General features: G+C 42.4%; 1 protein-coding gene across 2 annotated transcripts; it reads left to right on the plus strand.

Annotated features, from left to right (window-relative positions):
• The first annotated feature begins 552 nt into the window (after positions 1–552).
• LOC138764909 (probable G-protein coupled receptor 139) lies at positions 553–8,144 on the plus strand. 2 transcript variants are annotated; one of them, XM_069941337.1, is made up of 2 exons: positions 553–1,165; positions 7,000–8,144. In XM_069941337.1, exons 1-2 carry the CDS (start codon positions 982–984, stop codon positions 7,896–7,898), a joined length of 1,083 nt encoding a protein of 360 aa, XP_069797438.1. In that variant the 5' UTR covers positions 553–981; the 3' UTR covers positions 7,899–8,144. The 2 variants fall into 2 exon arrangements, with proteins under 2 accessions (XP_069797438.1, XP_069797439.1); XM_069941338.1 differs by lacking the exon at positions 553–1,165 and adding an exon at positions 4,070–4,145.
• Positions 8,145–22,907: the final 14,763 nt, after the last annotated feature.

Below are 22,907 nucleotides of genomic sequence, written 5' to 3' on the forward strand. Positions count from 1 at the left end.
TGCCAACTATATTACTTCTGTCGATAATTGCTGAGTTGTCACGTTGAAAGTGTGGCAATGTTTCAAATACAAGAAAGTCCGGAATTCTAGCAAAAATGCATACATCGAAATACTGGGACAGAAACACATATCTTCATTATACGAAAACATGTTCTGCAGATACTAGAATGTAGAAATAATAAATGTTGCCCTTTTTAACGATATGTCCGGCTTTATTCGTGCACAGCATGAATTTAACTCAGATCACGGACAGCTGCAAGATCTCCAGCGGTCACATCACAATGCTTTCCACTGGCATACTGCCAGCCACAAATGGTCCCAGTATAGCATCATGTTGCAGATCAGATACCTTGACGGTTTACTCTCAAGCGGGTACCTTGATGGTTTATTCTCATAGCAACATGTTGAATTGAACATGTCAGAAACTAAATTCGTACAGAGTCAAAATTGACCGTCGTGTATCACAAACATTTATATCGTTCCAGAAATAACTACTTTATAATCGTTATTATTGTACATCATTGATTAAATATTGCAATTTATTCAACAGTCCTTCTGCAGTTTGACATTGGGATGCGAAAACATTGCTATTTGTCTTCTGTCTTGCACCTTATTAAGGTTTTGAAAAGACGATCTACAACATTGACAGCCTCATTTCCCTCCCTATGTCTACTGGTTCTCTCGCATCAACGGCGAAATCATGGATCACCGAAAAGATGACCATTTCTTACACACGTGCAGACTGATAACTGTTCTACTTTTTGTGATACAAACGTTGAGCGGAGAGGAGTTGAATCAACATGTTTGTTTTGGCGCACATAATTAACGACAGCCTCAGTGGATCTGAATATGTCACAAGGGATTCACTTCCTCTATTAATGTGGTATTTATTTTGCAGTTGCCGTTAGTTGAAAGTGAGGGTACCAGCTCCCGCTTTGCCAGTCTCTAGAAGGATTTACATCTGAAAACAGAAGTGCAGAAATGTTCACTGATATGGATATAGGAACCGTGGATCAGAATGATCCAACCACGAGGAAGAATATTTTCTGGGCGTTCGAAGTGTTTTTGAGACGGGATGAACGCCCATTGCTTTGGCGAATATTTTATCTGGTCCGAGGAATTCAAGTTATCTACTATCCCATCTTGGCTATGACTGCTCTTCCTGGTAAGCTTTTCTGCGCACGATATTGATCCGAAACGATTCTCATTTTATTCTTTCCAACTTTTGTTGATTCTGCTTTCTTGAATCCCTGTGTATTAACTTGCCAAATTACAGCTAACAGCAATATTGTTTCAAATTTACGATCACATACTAGCAGTGCTTTGTGTTCCTGGTACGTTGATACATCCATTTAGTAATCCATCCTTCCAAAAGTAGAACATTTATTGTTGCGCCACAAACAACATTCAAGACAGAATGAACTGCTTGGCAACCTCGTATTTCCATTTGTCCCAATAATTTCACGTAGGCAATTAAATTGTCTTCAACAATAAAAATATATTCGTCCCTACCCGAGAGGGCCTGATACTGGACGACATTTTGGGAAACGTAGCAGGGAAAGTACCTGAAATGTCCATCAGAGATCACTTCGTGACCAGTTACGGTAACCCCTTCAGTGTTGAAATTACTGGAAAAGACAGGATTGGCCCACAGTTGAAAGTTCTAAACTAGTTATCAGGGCATCTGACAAGTGGAAGGCTTTCAAAGGAAGATAGGGGGTGTTTGGTAGATGGAAATGGTCAGCGTGATCATGAAATAATTTAGTATGCAATAAATGTCTGCAAATATCTTCAGGAAATCATGGAAAGCAAAGGGAACCCATTCAAAAACGAACAATGGCTATTATTTCAGTTTAGTTGTCATAGGATTCATTTGGCTCCGGGAGACAAATTATTGAAGCAATTAAGAATGGTCTCACTAAACTAAAGCTTGATACTGTAACTATAGATTGTTCCAGCTGAGGAGCGGCACTCTTTATCGCGCTTCGAGATAAGAATATACAGCTTATTTTCCCCTTCCGTGGCGGACCGTGCAATTTTCACGTGGTGTTCATTCTTATTCTCACAATTATATGCAAAACAAAGAGGAATAATAACAATTAGTGCTGGAAATCTGAAAAACAGGCCGAATGCACTGCAGCAAAAAAAAACAGATCATGGAACAACAGTGGAAAGAGATGCTAAGTTAATGATTAAAGTCCTTTGTCATTTATGACGCAGTCAGCACTGCGTGTACAAGCGTGTATGCTTGCGTGCCGTGACCATGCATTAGGCTTTTGTAATGCAGCATCTTTTGCATTGGTATCTTGTCCCATTCAATGGAACGGTGCAGAGCCATTTCATTGAACGAAATGGTCACCCAAGAAAGGTCTTGCACATCTGGAACAAATATGTTCACAGCAAAGGGTGTGATAGAATATGATCTTATTTGAAATATTGAGGAATTCATATTGAAGAATTTGCTGAAACTATGGACAATGCTGTGGACATTTGACAAGTTAGTGCTAATTGAAATGACGTCATTAAAGCTAGAAGGATGAGCCGCTCTAGTTGTGAAAAAGCTCTATGCAAGGGTTTTGACCGAGTGCACAGAAAGACAAAAGAGAGAGAGAGAGAGAGAGACAGAGAGATAAATCGAGAGAGAGATAGAGCTGTACATTGTAAGCTAAGAAACTTGTTAGAACTGAAACAGAAGCTCCAGAGTGGTGGATAGCTGGAAGTACTATTTGTCTGATATTTCCCTTTGAATAAATGAAACAGAAATGCACTCTGTAATAGCCTGAAAGAAAGATGGACATCCCTGATGGGGCAAGTTTCATCAGCAAGGCACTGATGTGCCTAATGGTGGTACCTCAGTTGTGGAAATCCTGGAACAGCAAATCACTCTCTGCAAACGCAACAAGAACCTTCTGGGTGGTAAACATTTACTTTTCAAGCACCAAAGCCGATGGAACTTGATACATGTTAAATTCTGTGCACAGTATAAGAATGGCCTGCAACCAGAGAACTTGGAAGAATGACATTTACATTTACACACACATCACATACACATGCGCATTGAATTAGAAGGGAGTTAAATTGGGTTTAGTTAAGTTAATAGAGTTAAGTGAAAGCTTGATTCTGTTTTCATGTTTAAAGATAATTAAAAACAATATTTGGTTAGGTAACTATTTGTCTTGGTGATTGTATATTACCGCTGGGTTTTGGGGTCCTTTTAGGCTCGTAACAAGGGACACTTGCATTCATTGCAATGTTCCACGAAAACGGTTCAACGCAATTTAGTTTAATTTACATGTTAAACGCTGAATCTATGATTTTTGTACTTACCTAAATTATCCCGGTGTAATTGTCTCCATATATCATAGAAACAGAAAATATCAGCATAGAAATGGGCCCCCAATTTCTTCTAGTCTGTGCCGAACTATTATTTTGCCTGGTCCAACTGACCATATCCTTCCCATCAACATATCTCTGCAAAAGCGACACATTCACTGCTTCAGCTGGTTGCTGGTTCCCTGCTCCACCACTCACTTCTATGGTATATATCATCCTCTACTCCTCTATCTGCCCTGGTGCTTTGGTTCCCAACCTCCCTACAAATGTTGTTTGAATACCCAGGATCTGGTACCACAAGGATGTATTCCCACAAGGATCTTTGTCCCACTCCAGATTCGATGCAAAATGGCTTTCAGGTACAGACCACTCATTTCTTGAAAGAGAGCTCAATAATTCAAAATCCTCCCTCCTGCACCATCTCATTAACCATATATTATGCTGCATTATCCTCCTATTTCTTACCTAATCGGTACGTTGCACAGGTAACAATACTGGGATCATAATCCTGGAGGTCCTGGCCTTCAACTGCACAGGTAACTCTTTGAACTCACTTAGTAGGAGCTCATCACTCTTCCTATCCACACCGTTGGACCCTACATGTTCCACGAATTCTGGCTTTCACCCTAACTCTTTAGAAGATCTCCGGGACTCTGTCACTAAGGGGAAATATCATCCGGTTTCGTGATCTCATCCACATCATCTCATCTCATCATTGTTCCCCTCATGAGTGAACTCCTGGTCACTGCATATGGCCTTATCCACAGGGTTACACTCTGTTCCAGAGGCCTTACCTTCGGTGTTTGTACCTGGTATGTGGTCATTTTCAAGCGTATGTCCACTGTCTGTTCCCTTATCCTTTCCCTTCTGTCTCCTGGGTGTGACTCCTTCCTGTAATTTATGTTTAGCACCTCATCAGCCTCCCGAACATTCCGTAGTTCATCCTACCCAAGCTCTAATACCTTAATATAATTTTTTAACGAGCTGCAATTGGAAGCATGTCTTACCTATGACGTGGTCAGGGTAAATGCATTTTTGACCAGCTGAGCACCCGTAGTGTGGGCGCCCTAATCCAACACATGAGTAGCGTCATTATTGGGAGACAAGTATCAAAGGACAAGGAAGTAAATTTTTGATGCAATCTAAAAGAGGTTAATCAGATTGCGAAGAAGTGGATTGGAGCTACTAACCATGTCAAAACACGAACAGAAATGAATTTCAACCTACCGGAGAAGATCTTTATTGAGTTTACTTGTCAACAACCCCACAAAAAATGCCACTGTGAGAGATGGGAAAATTGATCTAAAATTATGAACATGGAAGAAACTAAAGTCCATCAGTAAATGGCTGTAACCAGTTCAAACAGGATAAGCTTGGGGCTTAGGATGCAGGAAAGCAGAGTCAGCACGATTAACATAAGAATCTTCTAGTCTTTGTGACAAGACCATAAGACTAAGATAAGGAATGGTAAGGTACAATAGAATGTAGGAAGTTGAGGTAGTCTGGATCAGATAAGGGTCTCCTAGCCCTGGACAGAAGTACCAAGTCATACATTTCTAATTAGCTAACCTTACACAGATTTATACATATTAAATTAGCCAACCCTAGACAGGATGAGCCAACTCTGCATATCAAGAGACTGTAGCCCAGAGAATCAGGAAGGTGTGAATAAGGACAATAACATGAAGGGACACCGACAGGATACCCCCCCCCCCCCTGGTCCTCCAAGTATACTGAAATTGCACGTAGGCAGGCAGGATTGCCTAATGCCAAACCTCTCCAGCAGGAGGCAGAAGAATGTAAGGGGGAGGGTATTCCTATACTGAAATCAACTGTATAAAAGTTGGGTGAGCCCCAGTGTATGTGTGTATTCCCAGGGTAAGGGGAAGCACCCAACTTTGCATTGTTGTAGTAATAAATGTTCTTTGTTCTCAATTTTTGTCTCGAGCAATTTCTTTAAAGGTACTTTAATTTCTAACACCACTGTGCTCAATCTGTTCCCAACAATAAATTTGCCAGATTCCTCCCAACATACATCGCCAGATTTTAAATGTCTTTCTCTCTGCACCGGTTAATTATATGGAATAAAGCTCAGCATTTGGATGAACCCTTCTCCATTGACAATGGTGTGAAGCAAGGCTGCGTTCTTGCACCAACCCTCTTTTCAATCTTCTTCAGCATGATGCTGAACCAAGCCATGAAAGACCTCAACAATGAAGACGCTGTTTACATCCGGTACCGCATGGATGGCAATCTCTTCAATCTGAGGCGCATGCAAGCTCACACCAAGACGCAAGAGCAACTTGTCCATGAACTACTCTTTGAACACGATGCCGCTTTAGTTGCCCATTCTGAGCCAGCTCTTAAGTGCTTGACGTCCTGTTTTGCGGAAACTGCCAAAATGTTTGGCCTGGAAGTCAGCCTGAAGAAAATGGAGATCCTCCATCAGCCAGCTCCCCACCATGACTACCAGCCACCCCACATCTCCATCGGGCACACAAAACTCAAAACGGTCAACCAGTTTACCTACCTCGGCTGCACCATTTCATCAGATGGAAGGATCGACAACGAGATAGACAACAGACTCGCCAAGGCAAATAGCGCCTTTGGAAGACTACACAAAAGAGTCTGGAAAAACAACCAACTGAAAAACCTCACAAAGATAAGCGTATACAGAGCCGTTGTCATACCCACACTCCTGTTCGGCTCCGAATCATGGGTCCTCTACCGGCATCACCTATGGCTCCTAGAACGCTTCCACCAGCGTTGTCTCCACTCCATCCTCAACATTCATTGGAGCGACTTCATCCCTAACATCGAAGTACTCGAGATGGCAGAGGCCGACAGCATGGAATCCACGCTGCTGAAGATCCAGCTGAGCTGGGTAGGTCACGCCTCCAGAATGGAGGACCATCACCTTCCCAAGATCGTTATATGGCGAGCTCTCCACTGGCCACCGTGACAAAGGTGCACCAAAGAAGAGGTACAAGGACTGCCTAAAGAAATCTCCAGGTGCCTGCCACATTGACCACCGCCAGTGGGCTGATATTGCCTCAAATCGTGCATCTTGGCGCCTCACAGTTCGGCGGGCAGCAACCTCCTTTGAAGAAGACTGCAGAGCCCACCTCACTGACAAAAGACAAAGGAGGAAAAACCCAACACCCAACCCCAACCAACCAATTTTCCCCTGCAACCGCTGCAACCGTGTCTGCCTGTCCCGCATTGGACTTGTCAGCCACAAAAGAGCGTGCAGCTGACGTGGACATTTACCCCCTCCATAAATCTTCATCCGCGAAGCCAAGCCAAAGAGAATGGAACGTGTTCTAAAATTACAGTAAAATGGACACGGAAGCACCCTTGTAGTGCCGGCAGTTATGGTAATCGAGCTGGTATCAATCACATGGATTTATTTTGGAAGTACCCCACAGTGCATAGTCCTGGCTATGAGTAAGATGCGTATGTAACCCGGCAGAGATGCATGGCAAGAAATTGCTTTTACACAGGATGCTCGTTTCTGGTCACCAACTCTCCCCACAGTTACAATCCATAAACATGGCTCGACCTTCCTTTAGTTTTCGGGGGATTTGTAAAGTAACCAGTCGTTTACTGTTTATTTCTGAACTCTATTCAGCGTCAGAAATATAATTTATTTTCCTTTTTTTACAGTAATATCAGTGACTATTAAGATCCTGTCCCGAGGGAACTGCGGTCTGTCCAAAAATGTCACGCTTTACCTCCTTGCAATGGCGGCGGCGGATCTACTGATCGTTATCTTCGATCTGATAATGAGGCAGATACCAATTGCCTACAGGTACAACTTCCGTTTCCTCAAGTCCATCCCTTTGTGTAATATTCACGCCGTCCTTGTTTATACAGTGACAGATTGGTCTGTCTGGAACACCGTCGCATTCACCTTTGATCGGTTTGTAGCCATTTGTTACCAGAAGATGAAAAGGAATTATTGCACCGAGAAAACGGCGACGTTTGTACTTGGAACGGCGAGCGTGCTAAGTTTTTCGAAGAACATTTTCTGGTATTTTATGTTCACAGGTGAATATTTCATTGAAAATTCCCCTTGGTTTTGTTTGACAAGAGACAGTCTTCTGGGATCAGAGAACTGGGCAACAGCCACATTTGTTCATCATATCTTCACACCGGCAATCCCCTTTGTCCTCATTTTGCTGCTCAATGGGTTAACTGTAAGACATATTCTGGTGACTAGCAGGGTGCGCAGAAGACTTCGAGGTGCCAGCAGTCGGGAGAGTTTTCGAGACCCAGAGATGGAGAGCCGCAGGAAATCCGTCACTTTGCTGTATGCTATCTCGGCGAATTTCATCCTGTTATGGTCGCTGTTCACAGGGTATTTCATATGGGTCCAGTTGTATTATGTTCGCATTGTGTTTGTCAGTCCAGCTATTTTTGTGCAAGACCTAGGTTTCATGCTGCAGCTGTTGAGCTGCTGTACAAACACGGCCCTTTACACCATTACCCAGAAAAAGCTCAGGGAACAACTGAAGGAACTAGTGAAATCTTCCATCTCTCGAGTTGTGAAATGTGCTCAATGACGCGAGGAGCCATGAAATCTTTATCGTCAGGCGCAATTTAAATAATTAATTTGACAACGAGGTGTGATCAAATAAAATATCAGCCCTCAGAGGGAAAGAGCGATTGACGTAATCCCAAAGGAAACCTCGGAGTAAAGTCACTCGAACTAATGATCAAAATTAAACAGACTTCAAATGACACAAACTAGTTCATCTACGACGATGACCATGGGACCTGCAATTAAAATAATGCTTCGTACCTCACAAGGAATTCAATCTGTTCTTGCATTCCCGAAACGTTAACCAAACCGAACCTCATGCAGTTACTGAAAATAGTATAGAGCTCAGAAATACCGTGGCTGTGCCGACGTAGAAAGGTAGCTAAATTGGTGGAGCTCATAATACATTTCTTAGGTTACAAAGTTATGCATTGGTTCTTACCTAAACAAATACGACGTTAATACAGTCGAGGAATCTAATTGAACACGTCCAAAGCCAGTCCCAGGCAGAAGTTGTAAACAATATTTTATCATTAGTTCAAATATCCTAAGGCATGTACCCAATATAAAGCAGCAGGTTACCAATTCAACGAATCATAATTACGATACACTTTTAAGTGGAACGTCAAATCAGACCTACAAAATATCTTAAAATAAAAATAACATTAAAATCTTCACAATGAAATTAGACGTTAGAATGAGCGATTAACGTGTAAAAGTACAACTATTTAAATTCATAAAACAATTCCAATCTTTATGGAATACCGACGGGGCATGGAAAATGCAAACCAGCGGAGCAGATCAAGAATTAGCATCAAAATAACTCAGTAACTCCTGCGATTTAGAAATTCAATATAACGTTCCGCTGTAGAGCCACAGAGTAGCTCTTGATAACTCTCTCACACATAAACACACACACACACACACACAAACACACACATGTTAGAAATTAAAGTACCTTTAAAGAAATTGCTCGAGACAAAAATTGAGAACAAAGAACATTTATTACTACAACAATGCAAAGTTGGGTGCTTCCCCTTACCCTGGGAATACACACACATACTGGGGCTCACCCAACTTTTATACAGTCAATTTCAGTATCAGAATGCCCTCCCCCTTACATTCTTCTGCCCCCCTGGATGGGTTTGGCATAGGTAATCCTTCCTGCCTACGTGCAGTTTCAGTACACTTGGAGGACCAGGGGGTATCCTGTGGGTGCCCCATCATGTCATTGTCCTTATTCACACCTTCCTGATTCTCTGGGCTACAGTCTCTTGATATGCAGAGTTGACTCATTCTATCTAGGGTTGGCTAATTTCATATGTATAAATCTGTGTATGGTTAGCTAATTAGAAATGTATGACTTGGTACTTCTGTCCAGGGCTAGGAGACCCTTATCTGATCCAGACTACCTCAACTTCCTACATTCTATTGTACCTTACCATTCCTTATCTTAGTCCTATGGTCTTGTCACAAAGACTAGAAGATTCTTATGTTAATCGTGCTGACTCTGCTTTCCTGCATCCTAAGCCCCAAGCTTATCCTATTTGAACTGGTTACAGCCATTTTACTGATGAACTTTAGTTTCTTCCATGTTCATAATTTTAGGTCAATTTTCCCATCTCTCACACACACACACACACACACAAACACACACACAGACACACACACACACACACGCACACACACACACACACAAATACACACACACGGACACACACACACACACACGCGCACACACACACAGACACTCACACACACAGACACACACACACACACACACAAGGCTGACCGGCCACATCCATGTCTATGTCTCTTGCTTCACAATGGAGTCTGCCAGTCGCTCGCATTGTCCACTGTTCACTCATGTCAACCGCTGTCTCATGTTCTGCCACTCGTGCATCGGGCCTGCTAGTCACACACAACGTTAGCAACAGAGAACGTTGGCTAAACTGTAGGTAGAACTAGGTGCTAGTTTAGTGTAGTCGTGCTCAGCAACATGATGGGAAAACAGCAGAAGATAGAAATTAGCTAAAAGCTGACACACAAAATATGTCAGAACAATGAAGGTCGCAGCAGCATCTGAGAGAACAATAGAGCATTTGTTGATATGCACCTGCACCGATTAGCACCCTGAGACTTCGCAGATGTGAGAAACTAACTTTAGTATTAATAAGCTGTGGTCTTAGGTTTGGTAAAATATTATACAGCAAGCGTACTAACTTAGAGATACTTTGTATATGAGAGGAACTAATTATTGGATGTTAAAAGATGAGGTCGTTTATGATTGATGTTACATTATTCAGAATGCTACCGATCAGGAAAAAAATGAATGTATTGGAGCTGTTCGGGGGGACTTTTGTCACTGATTCCTGAATGACATTTCAGTAGTAGCGGTGAATGAAATTAACCCAATCTGCAGATTAAAGAATGATCCAACCAAGACTGTAGTTGAATTCAGTCATTTCGTGTGAGCACCCTGCGGAATCGGGATCCATCCAACCATCTCTCACAAACCTCAATACCTTTGGGTATTTCACTCAGAGGCTCACGAGTGACCTATAACCGCACCTGGTGCAACTCATGTTCCATTCCACTGGCCAAGTCAGCTGTTCGCATTCTCATCCAAGGACAGGCCGAACCAGTCGATGGCACTTAACTTCAAGCAATGTCAGGAAGCTCAAAACAGCGTCCCTGCTCTAAGATTTCGGAAAACGTGTCTCTCTCAGTGAATGAGAAGATCCTGAGAGAATGTCATTTGTTGGACATGGACTCCGAGTGCGGTAAACGTGCTATTGAACATATAAAGTCAGTATATTCATAGGCAATAGCTCAATCCGACTGCAGTGCATGTTTGTGTGACTATCAGATATCTACGACTATATTTTTGTATCTGTGAGGTGGATCTCGGGGTTCAAGTCGTCTGAAATGGCAGCAATTCATCTTTGTATATTTCCATCTATGAGTCTTTCCCTCCTTCTCCCTCCCTCTCTTCCTCTTACCATCATGCTCTCTCCTCCTCAATCTCTCTTCCCTATTCCAACACAAAGAGTAAACATGCTCCTTCCACATCTAGGCAAACCTAAATTTGACCGCTGTTGAATATTCGATAGTATGTTTAATCACAAATATGCAATAGATGCAGCCTTTATGATTCACTCTTGGACACCAGAGCATGTAAATTTTAAAACAGCGGGAATGAGGCAGAGATCGAGAATGGAGTCATCATTTCTAAATTGAAGGAAATCGGAAGAAGATTCCCAAAATGACGAAATTGGAATGACATTCCCAGACTGCGGCAAAGGGAATGAGACTAAAAGTGTGAAAGAACCCATCAAAGCGTTATGCTTGGAGGAATATGAAAACTTCTGGTGAAAGTGGCTGGATATAGGAATGGATATTTCTGTTTCGTCTTATGTCAGTGGTAAAAAGGATAAAATATGATCGTAAGCGAGTGAGAGAATTCGAACTAGGATGGAACATTCAACCAGAAGAACACGGTTGAGAGGATGAGAGCAAAGGAATAGGAATGAGCTTTCAAATGACTGGAGGAATGTGAAATTCTAAGACTTCGGGTACGGAAACCCGTTTCAAGAAATAAGCGAATTGATGGAGATTCTCAGCATCAGGGAACAGAATCTGGGAATGGAAGTGCGAATCTTTGAATGAGAAAATGACAGTAAGCCATGATTGAAGGAAATGAAATAACGTTTATAATTGGAAAATAGGCTTGATCTCCACAGTCATAGAAAATATGAATAGAGGTGTGCGTGGTGAGATTTTGACGAAGAAAGGGAATTTATTTATTTATTTATTTAGCTGTGTTGGTTAACTGTGAGACTCAACTCACTTAATCTAACAGCTACTGGGATTATATATCGTCCCTTGGAAGGATTTTATCCATTTCTCACTATTTCTCTGCCTCCACTCTATCTGTTCCCTGGATAATGACTTCCAATCCGTGACATCTGAAATAACCCCTTTCTCTGATAAACTCGGATCGCTCCTTCCTGGGGATGATAAAGCCCACGTTTGTATCTCCTCTTATTTTCCTAATTCAGTCTTTGACTACCTACCCCAGGAAGAAAAAGGACCGAGTATCTCTGGTCCTCACTTTCTTCTTCTCCATCATCCACATCCGACATATTATTTGACACTTCAGTCAAATTCGATGTGATACCACTAACAACCATATCGTCCCCTCTCAATTCTTCTTCATTTTCGCCGGGATCTTTCTGTCCTAAACCCTCTGGTTCACTCTTCCATTCTCACTCACATTTCCATCCCATCAGCCACAGCTCGCTCTAATTGTAAAAAGTTCAAAACTTGTCGCTGCATCTTCTCGCTCATCAGGAACACAAACGGTCGTCCTAAGAGAGATAAAACTTTACATGGACATCGTCCAGCCTCATCCACTACATGAGATGAACTCGCTGTGGAATCTTCTACATTGGTCAGACCAAAAGCAGATTAGCTGGCTGCTTTACTGAACACAATATCTGTGTTTGTAGTTCTTAACCTAAGCTTGCTGTAGACAATCATTTGAACTACCCCAACTCTTCCTACAATGACGCATTGGTTCCTGTCCTCGTCGTTTGTTGAGTGACGCTAAATGTTAATTTCTGGAACAATACATCATATTCTTCATGGACAGTTTAAACTTAATAGCATTAAACATCGATTTTCCTTATGTTAGATACCGCAAACACTTTCCAACATTTCTTTCCCCAATCCTGTACTTTTTTACCCCTCTCTATATTTTCTCCTTCCTAGTCGTGTCTCCCTCTGCCTACCTCTTCATCTTTAAAACCCTCTGCCCCATACACATCAACTATGAGCCCCAGAAATTTTATTCCTCCCTTAGATAATTAATTTTACCCCTTCCCTCTGGTCATGATAAAGGATTTAGACCCCAAAGGCTGAGTGACTATTTGTACCCATGGATGCTATCTGACCTGTTGAGCTTCTCCGGCACTTCTTAACTTGCTCAATGTTCCAGCATCTGCAGCTTGTGTTTTATTTTCACTTCACAGAAAGCCTTAGTTGTGCGAATGGGCAGAGCTACAACGCTTTAAATTACTTAAACGAGAATACGATCATGCAGCAGTGGAATGAGCGTCAGAAAAGTATCATGAAAGCATGCTTGATAGCAGAATAAATCAACCCCTCGACTCGATTCCACCATTCAACGAAGTCTCAGCTAATTATAGTCACCAGGTTTTGATTCTTTTCCAGTGAACTTGTAACCTATAAAAATTAACCAATCTCTCTTAAGATTGTCGAAACACCTATCAAAATGTAAACTTTTTTTTCCAGATTTTCACTTTGTTTTGCTTACATATCCTGTGCAAATTATAGTTTCCTGAAATTATATATGAAACCATCTAAAGGCATTCATCCCTAAGGCGCCAGTTCCCTTCTTCAAACTCCAGTTTATTCCTGTGTAGCTAATGGAGTGGAAAAAATAGCTTTGAAACCCACTTGGATATCTGTGGTCTGTTCTACATGATAGAAATAGGTATTGACATTTAATCGTGTAAAGCTTGAAAAAGACCATCGGAATTCTCAATCAGGGGAAGTAACAAGGGTGTGTAATGTTATAATTTCATCTTTAGTCTATGTGTGTTCTGAGTCCAGCGTGTTCTTTGAATGAAGTGATAGGAGAAGGTATTCGGTTCAACAGTCAATTTATTACACAGCACAAGAATAAAATTTAACAGAGCTCTGGGTCAGTCGTTAGTTCATAGGTCACCTGCACAGTGAGCTATTCCCCAAGACTGACCCCTATTGTCCAGTTGGCTCAGTTTATATAGATCAACCTTATCATACAGAACAAAAGTTGGCTTCCTTTGCTAGATTTCATTATCATCCAGAATAAAAGTTGTCTTCCTTTGCTAGATCTTTTTGCATAAGGGTTATCACAAATCATCTCCTGTTTTGCAGATATCTGGGGTGTAGCGCTCCCATCTTAATCCTCCAGGCCAGACTATCCTGTTGTTTTGATCAGAAATCAATTCATCCCCAGATATTTCTAATCACCATTCTGATTCTGTATTGGTCTGGCCAATTTCTGCTGTTCTCTTTAACACCTCCTCATGCCTTAATCTTCCTCCTAGACTGGTTTTCCATTCCCTTTGTTTCTTGCAGGCCATTCTTTGTTCTGGTCTGGCCTGTGTCTCCTGTGTTACTCACCACCTCCTTCAGTTTGAGCATTCCTCCTAAATCGTTTTATGCATTTCCTCTCCCTGTATTTTGGGAGCGGACTATTTTGCTCAGCCAACTTTGCTCCATGCTGTGATTGCCACTTAATCACATTCCTCTTTTTCCCTGAACCATGCAGTAAATATAAAATTATTAATTAATCATTTCTTTCATAATGTTTTAACCCCTAGATTCCAACAGTCCCCCTCTTGGTCTCATGAAAATGAGACCAACCACCAGTTAATTTATGGGACCAAGACCTCAGGAGTCTTTGCAAGGACCGGCATCTCCAACCCCTTGTTAAACTTAACCTCACAAACTTGGCCATTATGAACACACTTCAGTCCAGTTGGGGCCCCAACACTGTGTTCATGAACGTCAGTCCAATCCGCAAAGTACTGTTTCGGTTCGTTATGGGCCTCCCAGGCTGACCACAAACACTTCGTACAGTGGTTTTCTTCCCCAGCCCCTTCAAGGGCTCGGAACACCAGTACCCATAGTCCCCACATAGTATTCATCCCAGCTCCCTTCATTGTTTTGATGCCAATAAATCGATTATACCGTCAACCACTGATATACAGTCACCATAGTCCAATAGTCTCTTTAAAAAGGGACGTGTTAAGTGTTCTTAGTCCGTGGTTTCTTCACAGAGTCCCAGTCATCTCCGTTCGAATCTGTTCCAGTGATCGTGTTGGTGGGTCCGTTGCTGTTCACTGACTCCAATGATACCTCGTCTCGCCTTTTCCCTGTAGTCGAACTGTGTGGGACGTCCTCTCCACCACTCTGTAGGGTCCAGTCCACCTGGGCTCCGACCACTTTCTCTTGATGACCTTAAGCAGAACCCACTCCGTGACTGAAGGTATCGGTGTTTCCCATTTTCTGTTGGGACTTGTGACCTGTTGTGAAAAATCTGACACCAGAGCCGTTAGTTTATCATCATAAAGCTTGCATCCCATTGAACTTACCTCATTCTTCGTAGTCTGAATTCCGGCTCCCAGTCCCGGAAACTGTTGCCCCGTTTGTAGTTCATATGGAGTAAATCCTGTCACTGAACTTACCGAACTCCTTATTGACATTAATGCCAAGGGCAACGCATCCACCCAATTTAGTTTGGTCCGTGCCTGTACTTTCCCGATCTTACCTTTTATTGTTTGGTTCATCCTCTCCACTTTCCCTTGGGATTGTGGATTGTATATCGTTCCAAAGGCATGTTTCAATCCCAACATTGCTTCTACCTTCTGTAGATCGTTATTCTTAAAATGACTTCCATTATCGGACCTAATTTTTCTAGGAAATCCGTGTCTCAGAATATACTGGTTGATCAGGAATTTACATACCGTCCTTGCATCTTCTCTTTTGGCAGGGATTGCCTCCGGCCACCCTGTGAACACATCTACTGCTACGAAGAGATATCGATAGCCACTTACCCTCTCAATCATGTCCATATAATCAAGTACGATTTCCTGCCCTGGTAACTTAGGTAACGGGAACTGTCCTTCATGTGGCTTTACAGTCTCCTTGACATTGAAAGTTATACATACCTCACACTCTCTAATATGGTTCTCCACCATTGCTGGCAGGAAGGGGTGCCACCAATGTATCAAGTACCTTATCATCTGCTTCTTTCCACAGTGCGTTAGCCCATGCGTCTCCTCAAGGAGGGGTTTCATGAGTCCAGATGGTAAAACTGGCCTCCCGTCTATCGATCTCCATAGTCCTTGATCCTTGGTTGCCCCCCTTTCCTCCCATACCATCCTTTCCTGAGGTGATGCCTTTGCTTGTTCCTGTATTATTACTTCTACCCTACATGGTGGTAATAAGTCATGTGCTGTTCTGTCTGCCTGTATCATAATAAACTGAGGGCCGTATCCTGCTGCCCTTTTAGCGGCCATGTCCGCTTCCTGATTTCCCCGAGCCACCATCGTATCTGTTCTATCATGTCCTTTATATTTAAGAACTGCTAATGCCCTTGGTTTCAGGAGGGCCTCAGCCAGTTTCCTAACGACCTTCTCGTGTTTAATTGGGGTCATTGCTGCTGTTAAAAACCCACTTCTAATCCATTGACTAAGCTCAACCTGTATTGTCCCTACCACATATGCCGAGTCTGTATATATATTGACCATTCTAATGCTGCTATCATTCCCTGTAGTTCTGCGAGTTGTGCTGACTTCTTTCCTCTCACCAGCCCTGCAATGATTTCTTCAAATCCTCCTGTAGTTTTTCGTACCACCGCATAGGCAGCTTTCAATCCATCTGTGGGGTGTCTGTAACAACACCCATCTGTAAACAAGGTTTCATCTGGTTCTCTTATGGGTGTAGCCTGTAAGTCAGGTCTTATTTTAATATCCTTTACTACCCTCTTCTCACAAAAGTGTGGTTCTCCCTCTCCCATATTATCTGCCATGTTAATGCCTTCATGGGTAAACGTAACATTTGGAGCATTCGGGATCATTTCTAGTTTCGTCTGCCTTAGCGAAATCATTGTAAATGCTGTCGAGCTCACAAATGCTACAATACTATGTGTTGTTAATACCGTCAGGCCATGTCCCATTACTATGTGTGCCACGTTTTGTAGAATCTTTGCTACTCCCGCTGCATGTCTCGTGCATGGTGGGTGTTTGACTTCAGTCGGATCTAGTGTGATACTCACATTCATGAGCACACATCTTCCACCCCCTTTTTTCTGAAAAAGAACACCATCAATTGTGTGTGCTTTTTCAGAAACATCCAAAAAGAAAGGTAGTTTATAATTTGGAATCGCCAAATCTATAGCTGTTGTAAGAGCTTGCTTCAATTGAATAAAACTCATCTCAGCCTGTTCAGTCCAATCAAGTGTAGCTCCCAGATTCCTCATCCCCTGCTCATTCACCAAAGTTCGCAGTGGATGTGTCAACTCACCATAAGATGGGATAAACTGCCTACTATAACCTGACAAACCCAAAAACGAAAGCATTTCCTTAACTGTCTTTGGTTTTGGGTGATGTAGTAGGGCTGTTCGATGTGCAGGGGAAATCCCTGTGCCTTTCGCTGAGACCATTCTACCTAAAAAAGGTGACCACCTGTCTGCAGCATTGCAGCTTTGAGCGAGAGACTTTAAAGCCTGCCTTGAACAGCTGCACTAGCAGGAGACAGGTGGCCTCCAAACAGGAAGTATGATCAGGTGCTGCTAATAGGATGTCATCCACATACTGGATCAGAACTACCCCACCTGGCAGTGCTAGCCCCCCCAGCTGTTCTTTCAACACCTGATTGAAAATCCCTGGAGATAAGATAAAGCCCTGCGGAAGCCTAGTATACCGCAACTTTCTACCTTTATACGTGAACAAAAATACATCTCTTAATGGTTCTGCCAGCGGCAAGCAAAAGAAAGCATTCGCTAAATCTATGCAAGAGAACCACTTGTGGTTAGGGGTTAAAGCAGTCATGGCAGTATATGGGTTTGGTACTGAAACTGTGGGTGTTCGCACAATACCATTGATGCGCCTTAAGTCATGGGCCATCTGATATTTGCCCATGTCTTGTTTAGGAACAGGTAAGATGGGTGTATTCCAACTAGAACACGAATGTTCCAACACCCCTGAATACATAAGGCCATCAATGGTATCTGCCAAACCTTCCTCAGCTTCAGGTTTGTGGGGATACTGCATCTGCCAAATTGGGGTGTAATCCGACAGTTCGAAGTAGTGATTCCTGCGATCATTTCTACCTGCTGTATCTCCCACAGCCCAAGCTGTTTCCCCAATAATGCTCTCCAATTCCGTATGGCTATCTTATGTCCCATCGTATATTGGCAGAACTTTCCCATCCACGCTCCACCTCCCTCAGTCGGAGGTGGCATTTTGTCCAAAATACAATTCATGTCAGTGAATGAAAAGGGTTGGTACCTTTCCCCAATTTGCGGACCCTTATAAATTAGTGGCATCTGTCTATACCTTTCTGGAAGCCGTACTTCCTCCCTGTCCCGCAACGCATATCCCAAAGGGGAGCGAGGTTTCTTCTGACCCTGTCTTCTGTGCGTGATCATGCTTCCCCTGATCGTGACTGGCTGTTCCTCCTCTTCACTCTCAACACTCACACTAGCTATTTCATTTTCCTCGTTCTGCCCTCTCTCCCGCTCCCATCTGACACTCGCTGGGTCATTTCCCTTCCTATTCTCCTCTTCTTGTCCCAGCTCTCTCTCATCTGTTTTTCCCAAGCACCTACTATTTTCCCTTACTGCACATATATCGTTCTGTATTTCGTGCACCCATTCCTTTGTTTCCTCCACTCTCTCCTGCGCAACTCTCTTAAGTCTGTCCTTCGCCTCATGTAGTTCTGGACCTGTTAACTCAGTGACATTCACTATTCCCTCACTTATCTGCATCGTTGGCATCTGGGGAATAGGATAAGGTGGTGGCAATGTCTCTGGGAACTTTGGATATAGCGGGGCTGACGGCTTAACCTCCCCCGTTTTCTCCTTTACGATAGGGGGGACCCTTTTTAATATCATGTTGAAGGTTCGCTTCCACAGCCATGCAAGCCAATGTCATGTTGTGCAAATCTGCCCTTCTCTGTTCCTTCACTTCTTTCTGCTGTTTAAGCCTTCTATTCCATATAGATCCTTGTCCCTTTGCCTCATGTTCCCGTACCTCCTTTGCTGCTTCCCTCTCGGCTTCTCCTAAGTACATTACCCGCCGGATTTTTTCAAACCTTCACCTGACTCTGCAGCTCTTTCCATATCTGTTCGTACCGTGCCATAGCCTGTACCTCCTCTCCCTTCGGTAATCCTCCCAGTAATTGATTCCTTGTTTTTTCCCACTGTCGGTTTACAGATGCGGGAACCCATCTGTCTTCCCCGAACTCTTGCCCTACATCCCTAATTACTCCTTCCATCTTATGTTCTGATTTTTAACCCTTTAGATTTCGTAATTCACTGGGTCTCTCCCCTGGTAGGGGCAACTTCGACCTTTCGCACGTTATTATAAACACCAGCGGTACACTGTACACAATCCTTAAACAAATACTTATTAGAAACTATTATGATACACTATACGATTCTTAACCAAATACTTATTATACACTTTAGAAACAAATAACTATAACACAATACACCTTATTCTATTTGGCCAAGTGTCTAAACCTATATCTTGAGATTGCTATGAGGGGACTCTAATCCCATTGTACTAGGGGGACTCTAAACCCCTTTTTCTTGCAGGGGACTCTAACCCCCGCTTCTTACTGGGGACTCTAACCCCAGTTCCTTACGGGGGACTCTAACCCCCGTTTCTTGCAGGGGACTCTAACCCCTGAAGCTTTATTCTTTGGCTTTAACTAGGACTTTTGCAGAGTAGTGACAACACACAATTTTATCGTTGCCAATGCCAAACTTCGTTTAAACACGCGTCTGCTTACCTCCTTTTGTTGAATGGCCACTTGATGTTATCACCACACCACAATCGACCGGTGTTTCGTATATTTTTCTTCCGTCACTTCTCCATCTTCATCACGTCGGGGTCACCAAATTGTCAGACTCTGGCTTTACCTTACTCTTAATTTAGTCTATGTGTGGTCTGAGTCCAGCGTGTTCTTTGAATGAAGTGATAGGAGAAGGTATTCGGTTCAACAGTCAATTTATTACACAGCACAAGAATAAAACTTAACAGAGCTCTGGGTCAGTCGTTAGTTCATAGGTCACCTGCACAGTGAGCTATTCCCCAAGACTGACCCCTATTGTCCAGTTGGCTCAGTTTATATAGATCAACCTTATCATCCAGAAAAAAAGTTGTCTTCCTTTGCTAGAACTTTTTGCATAAGGGTTATCACAAGTCATCTCCTGTTTTGAGATATCTGGGGTGTAGCACTCCCATCTTAATCCTCCAGGCCAGACTATCCTGTTGTTTTGATCAGAAATTAATTCATCCCCAGATATTTCTAATCACCATTCTGATTCTGTAGCTGTCTGGCCAATTTCTGCTGTTCTCTTTAACACCTCCTCATGCCTTAATCTTCCTCCTAGACTGGTTTTCCATTCCCTTTGTTTCTTGCAGGACATTCTTTCTGGTCTGGTCTGGCCTGTGTCTCCTGTGCTACTCACCACCTCCTTCAGTTTGAGCATTCCTCCTAAATCGTTTTATGCATTTCCTCTCCCTGTATTTGGGAGCAGACAATTTTGCTCAGCCAACTTTGCTCCATGCTGTGATTGCCAGTTAATCACATTCCTCTTTTTCCCTGAACCATGCAGTAAATATAAAATTATTAATTAATCATTCCTTTCATAATGTTTTAACCCCTAGATTCCAACATAATACATGTAAATATTAGAATTTTAAATCGTTAAATGCTTTTAGAAAATTCAGGCTTTATTCTCCTTTTGTTCTGGTCAGTATTGCAGTATCTCGAGTAGCATATTATTATTTTACAAATATCGCTGGACGTACTCAGCAAGCCAGATAGGATCCAGCAGAGTTGTAGGGCCATACAACACTGAACCAGTCCTTGCAGCCTCCCTGTTTGTTTCGGGCAGGAAGAGTATTTACTACCCAAACGCATTTCCAGTATTCGACATGTGGCATATTGTGCCATCAAGTGCTCATTTGAATGTTCGACGGAACACCAATTGATGAGGTAGCGCATTCAAATTTTAAACCACCCCTTCATATTGAGGCATACCTATTAATTTTCGCGACTGATGTCGCTCCATTCGCTGAGTTCCTCCAGCAAAGAAATTTTCTTTTGTTTCTGATTAGAGCATACGGAGTATGGTGTCAATCTAATTCTCATCTCTCCGAAGGATTCTACACGCAAGGCGTAGAGTTCCTCACGAGCTTCTAAATCTATCCCCCACGTAATTTTGTGCAATAATGTTAGGGCCCCCTCCGACTTCTATACCGCAAGCAAAACAGTCGTATCTTTTCATTTACTTCTCATATACATTGGCAACATCACAGTGAATCTTTTCCATGCGGTGTACAGGGTAATTACGCAGTCTCGCTGCATGGTCACCAGAACTGTACACTTTAGATCAATTATAGCCTCACTGTTAACTTACTCAATTGTACAATAACCTCCTTGCTCTGATATACTTTACTTGGCTAGTGAGCGCAAATATCTAATCTACTTTCCGAACACCAAATCGACTTGTGCTCATTTCCTTAGGAATAAAAATGCTTTGGTTTCTCTCTGTTTGTCAGAGTTCAACTATGAAGATTCAGCGTCATTGTCAAAACGCATCATCTCTCAATTGCAATTGAATTCATTCTGTTATTGCTTTGTACATCCTGCTAACCCAGCAATGGCATTGTGTAAGAGAAAACTACTCGAGGAACAAAAACCCTAGACCATTGTCTTTGCATTATAATCACTGTGAATTTTAGATCTAACTTGCTAGGTTGTCTCATATCTTATGGATTCTGATATATTGGAACATTCTCCCAAGTGAGTCATTCTCAGCAGCCAATTGAAGTCAATTCTGATTTTTCAGATAGGATCTCCCCTCAATAAAGTCTCTTTAATTGCCTCTAAAAGTGCAGAATTTGCTCCGTCCTTCTGATATTTTCAAATCAAGTTTATTGTCATCTGATTGTACAAGTACAACCCGACGAAAGAGCGTTCACTGGTCCTTGGTGCAAAGCATGCAGAAACACAACCAGACATAACATACTTGCATAGAAACAATACATATTCATGACAAGTAATTCAACTGTACAAATACACAAATAGATATTATTTTATGCATGTGAGAGTCTCGGGTGGTTAGTGTGAGCAGTTCCTTTTGTGGTTCAGCCTTCTCACTGGCTGTGGGAGGAAGCTATTCCTCACCCTTGTGCTGCTGCTCTAATACTCCTGTACATCCTTCAAATGGGAGCAACTGAAAGATGCTGCTTGCAGGGGAAAAGGGATCCTCAATGATTTTGCGTGTCCACTTCAGACAATAATCACATCGATTGCAGTAGGGGTGGGGATGGGGGGTTGGGTAGGGGGTAGGATGTAGACCCCATTGATCCTCTCTGCTGCTCTTATGGTCCTGTGAACTGTCTTCTGATCCATTTCTCTGCAGCAACCGTACCTCACCGTGCTGCAGACTGCCAGAACGCTCTCTATAGAGCTCCTATGGAAGGTTGACATAATGCCTGTAGTTTATTTACTTTTCCTGATAACTTAAATCTATTGCAAAACCGGACCGAAAAGCCCCTTAATTTTTTTTAATAAGAAGAACAATCACAGGCCTTTAATTAATTTATTTTTCTCATGTTCAACAGCGCTTTGTTTAACATCTTCACATTATGAATATCCTCTAGCTCTTTCTGAAATCATGGAGTTTTAAATCTGTTGCCACAGTTTAGTGGTGACTTATCGCTTAGTTCATAACCTATCCATGTATGCCAAACGTCCACAAGGTTTGTTAACTCCCTTCTTACTTTGTATTGCCTGCTTCATACAACGACCTGCGATTTAATTTACCAGTATGTCATGGTGTTTTCCTCGTATCCTCCTGTCCATTTTGTCATAATAGCACAATTCATACTTCTACCCATTAAATTCCTCATGTGTCTTGCTTGCCATTGGGCTTGCCAACTATATTACTTCTGTCGATAATTACTGAGTTGTTAATGTGTGGCAATGTTTCAAATACAAGAAAGCCCGGAATTCTAGAAAAAATGCATATTTGGAAATACTGGGACAGAAGCACATATCTTCATTATACGAAAATATGTTCTGCAGATACTAGAATGTAGAAATAATAAATGTTCCCCTTTTTAACGATATGTCCTGCTTTATTTGTGCACAGCATGAATTTAACTCAGATCACGGACAGCTGCAAGATCTCCAGCGGTCAGACCACAATGCTTTC

This window comes from Narcine bancroftii, chromosome 5 (genome assembly GCF_036971445.1).
Source record: "Narcine bancroftii isolate sNarBan1 chromosome 5, sNarBan1.hap1, whole genome shotgun sequence".
Taxonomy (NCBI): Eukaryota; Metazoa; Chordata; class Chondrichthyes; order Torpediniformes; family Narcinidae; genus Narcine; species Narcine bancroftii.

Bases quoted from the DNA above. Each gene is read 5' to 3' on its own strand.
- LOC138764909 (XM_069941337.1), top strand. From the start codon at position 982: ATGTTCACTGATATGGATATAGGAACCGTGGATCAGAATGATCCAACC. The intron at 1,166-6,999 runs GTAAGCTTTTCT...CTTTTTTTACAG, and splicing joins GGCTATGACTGCTCTTCCTG to TAATATCAGTGACTATTAAG.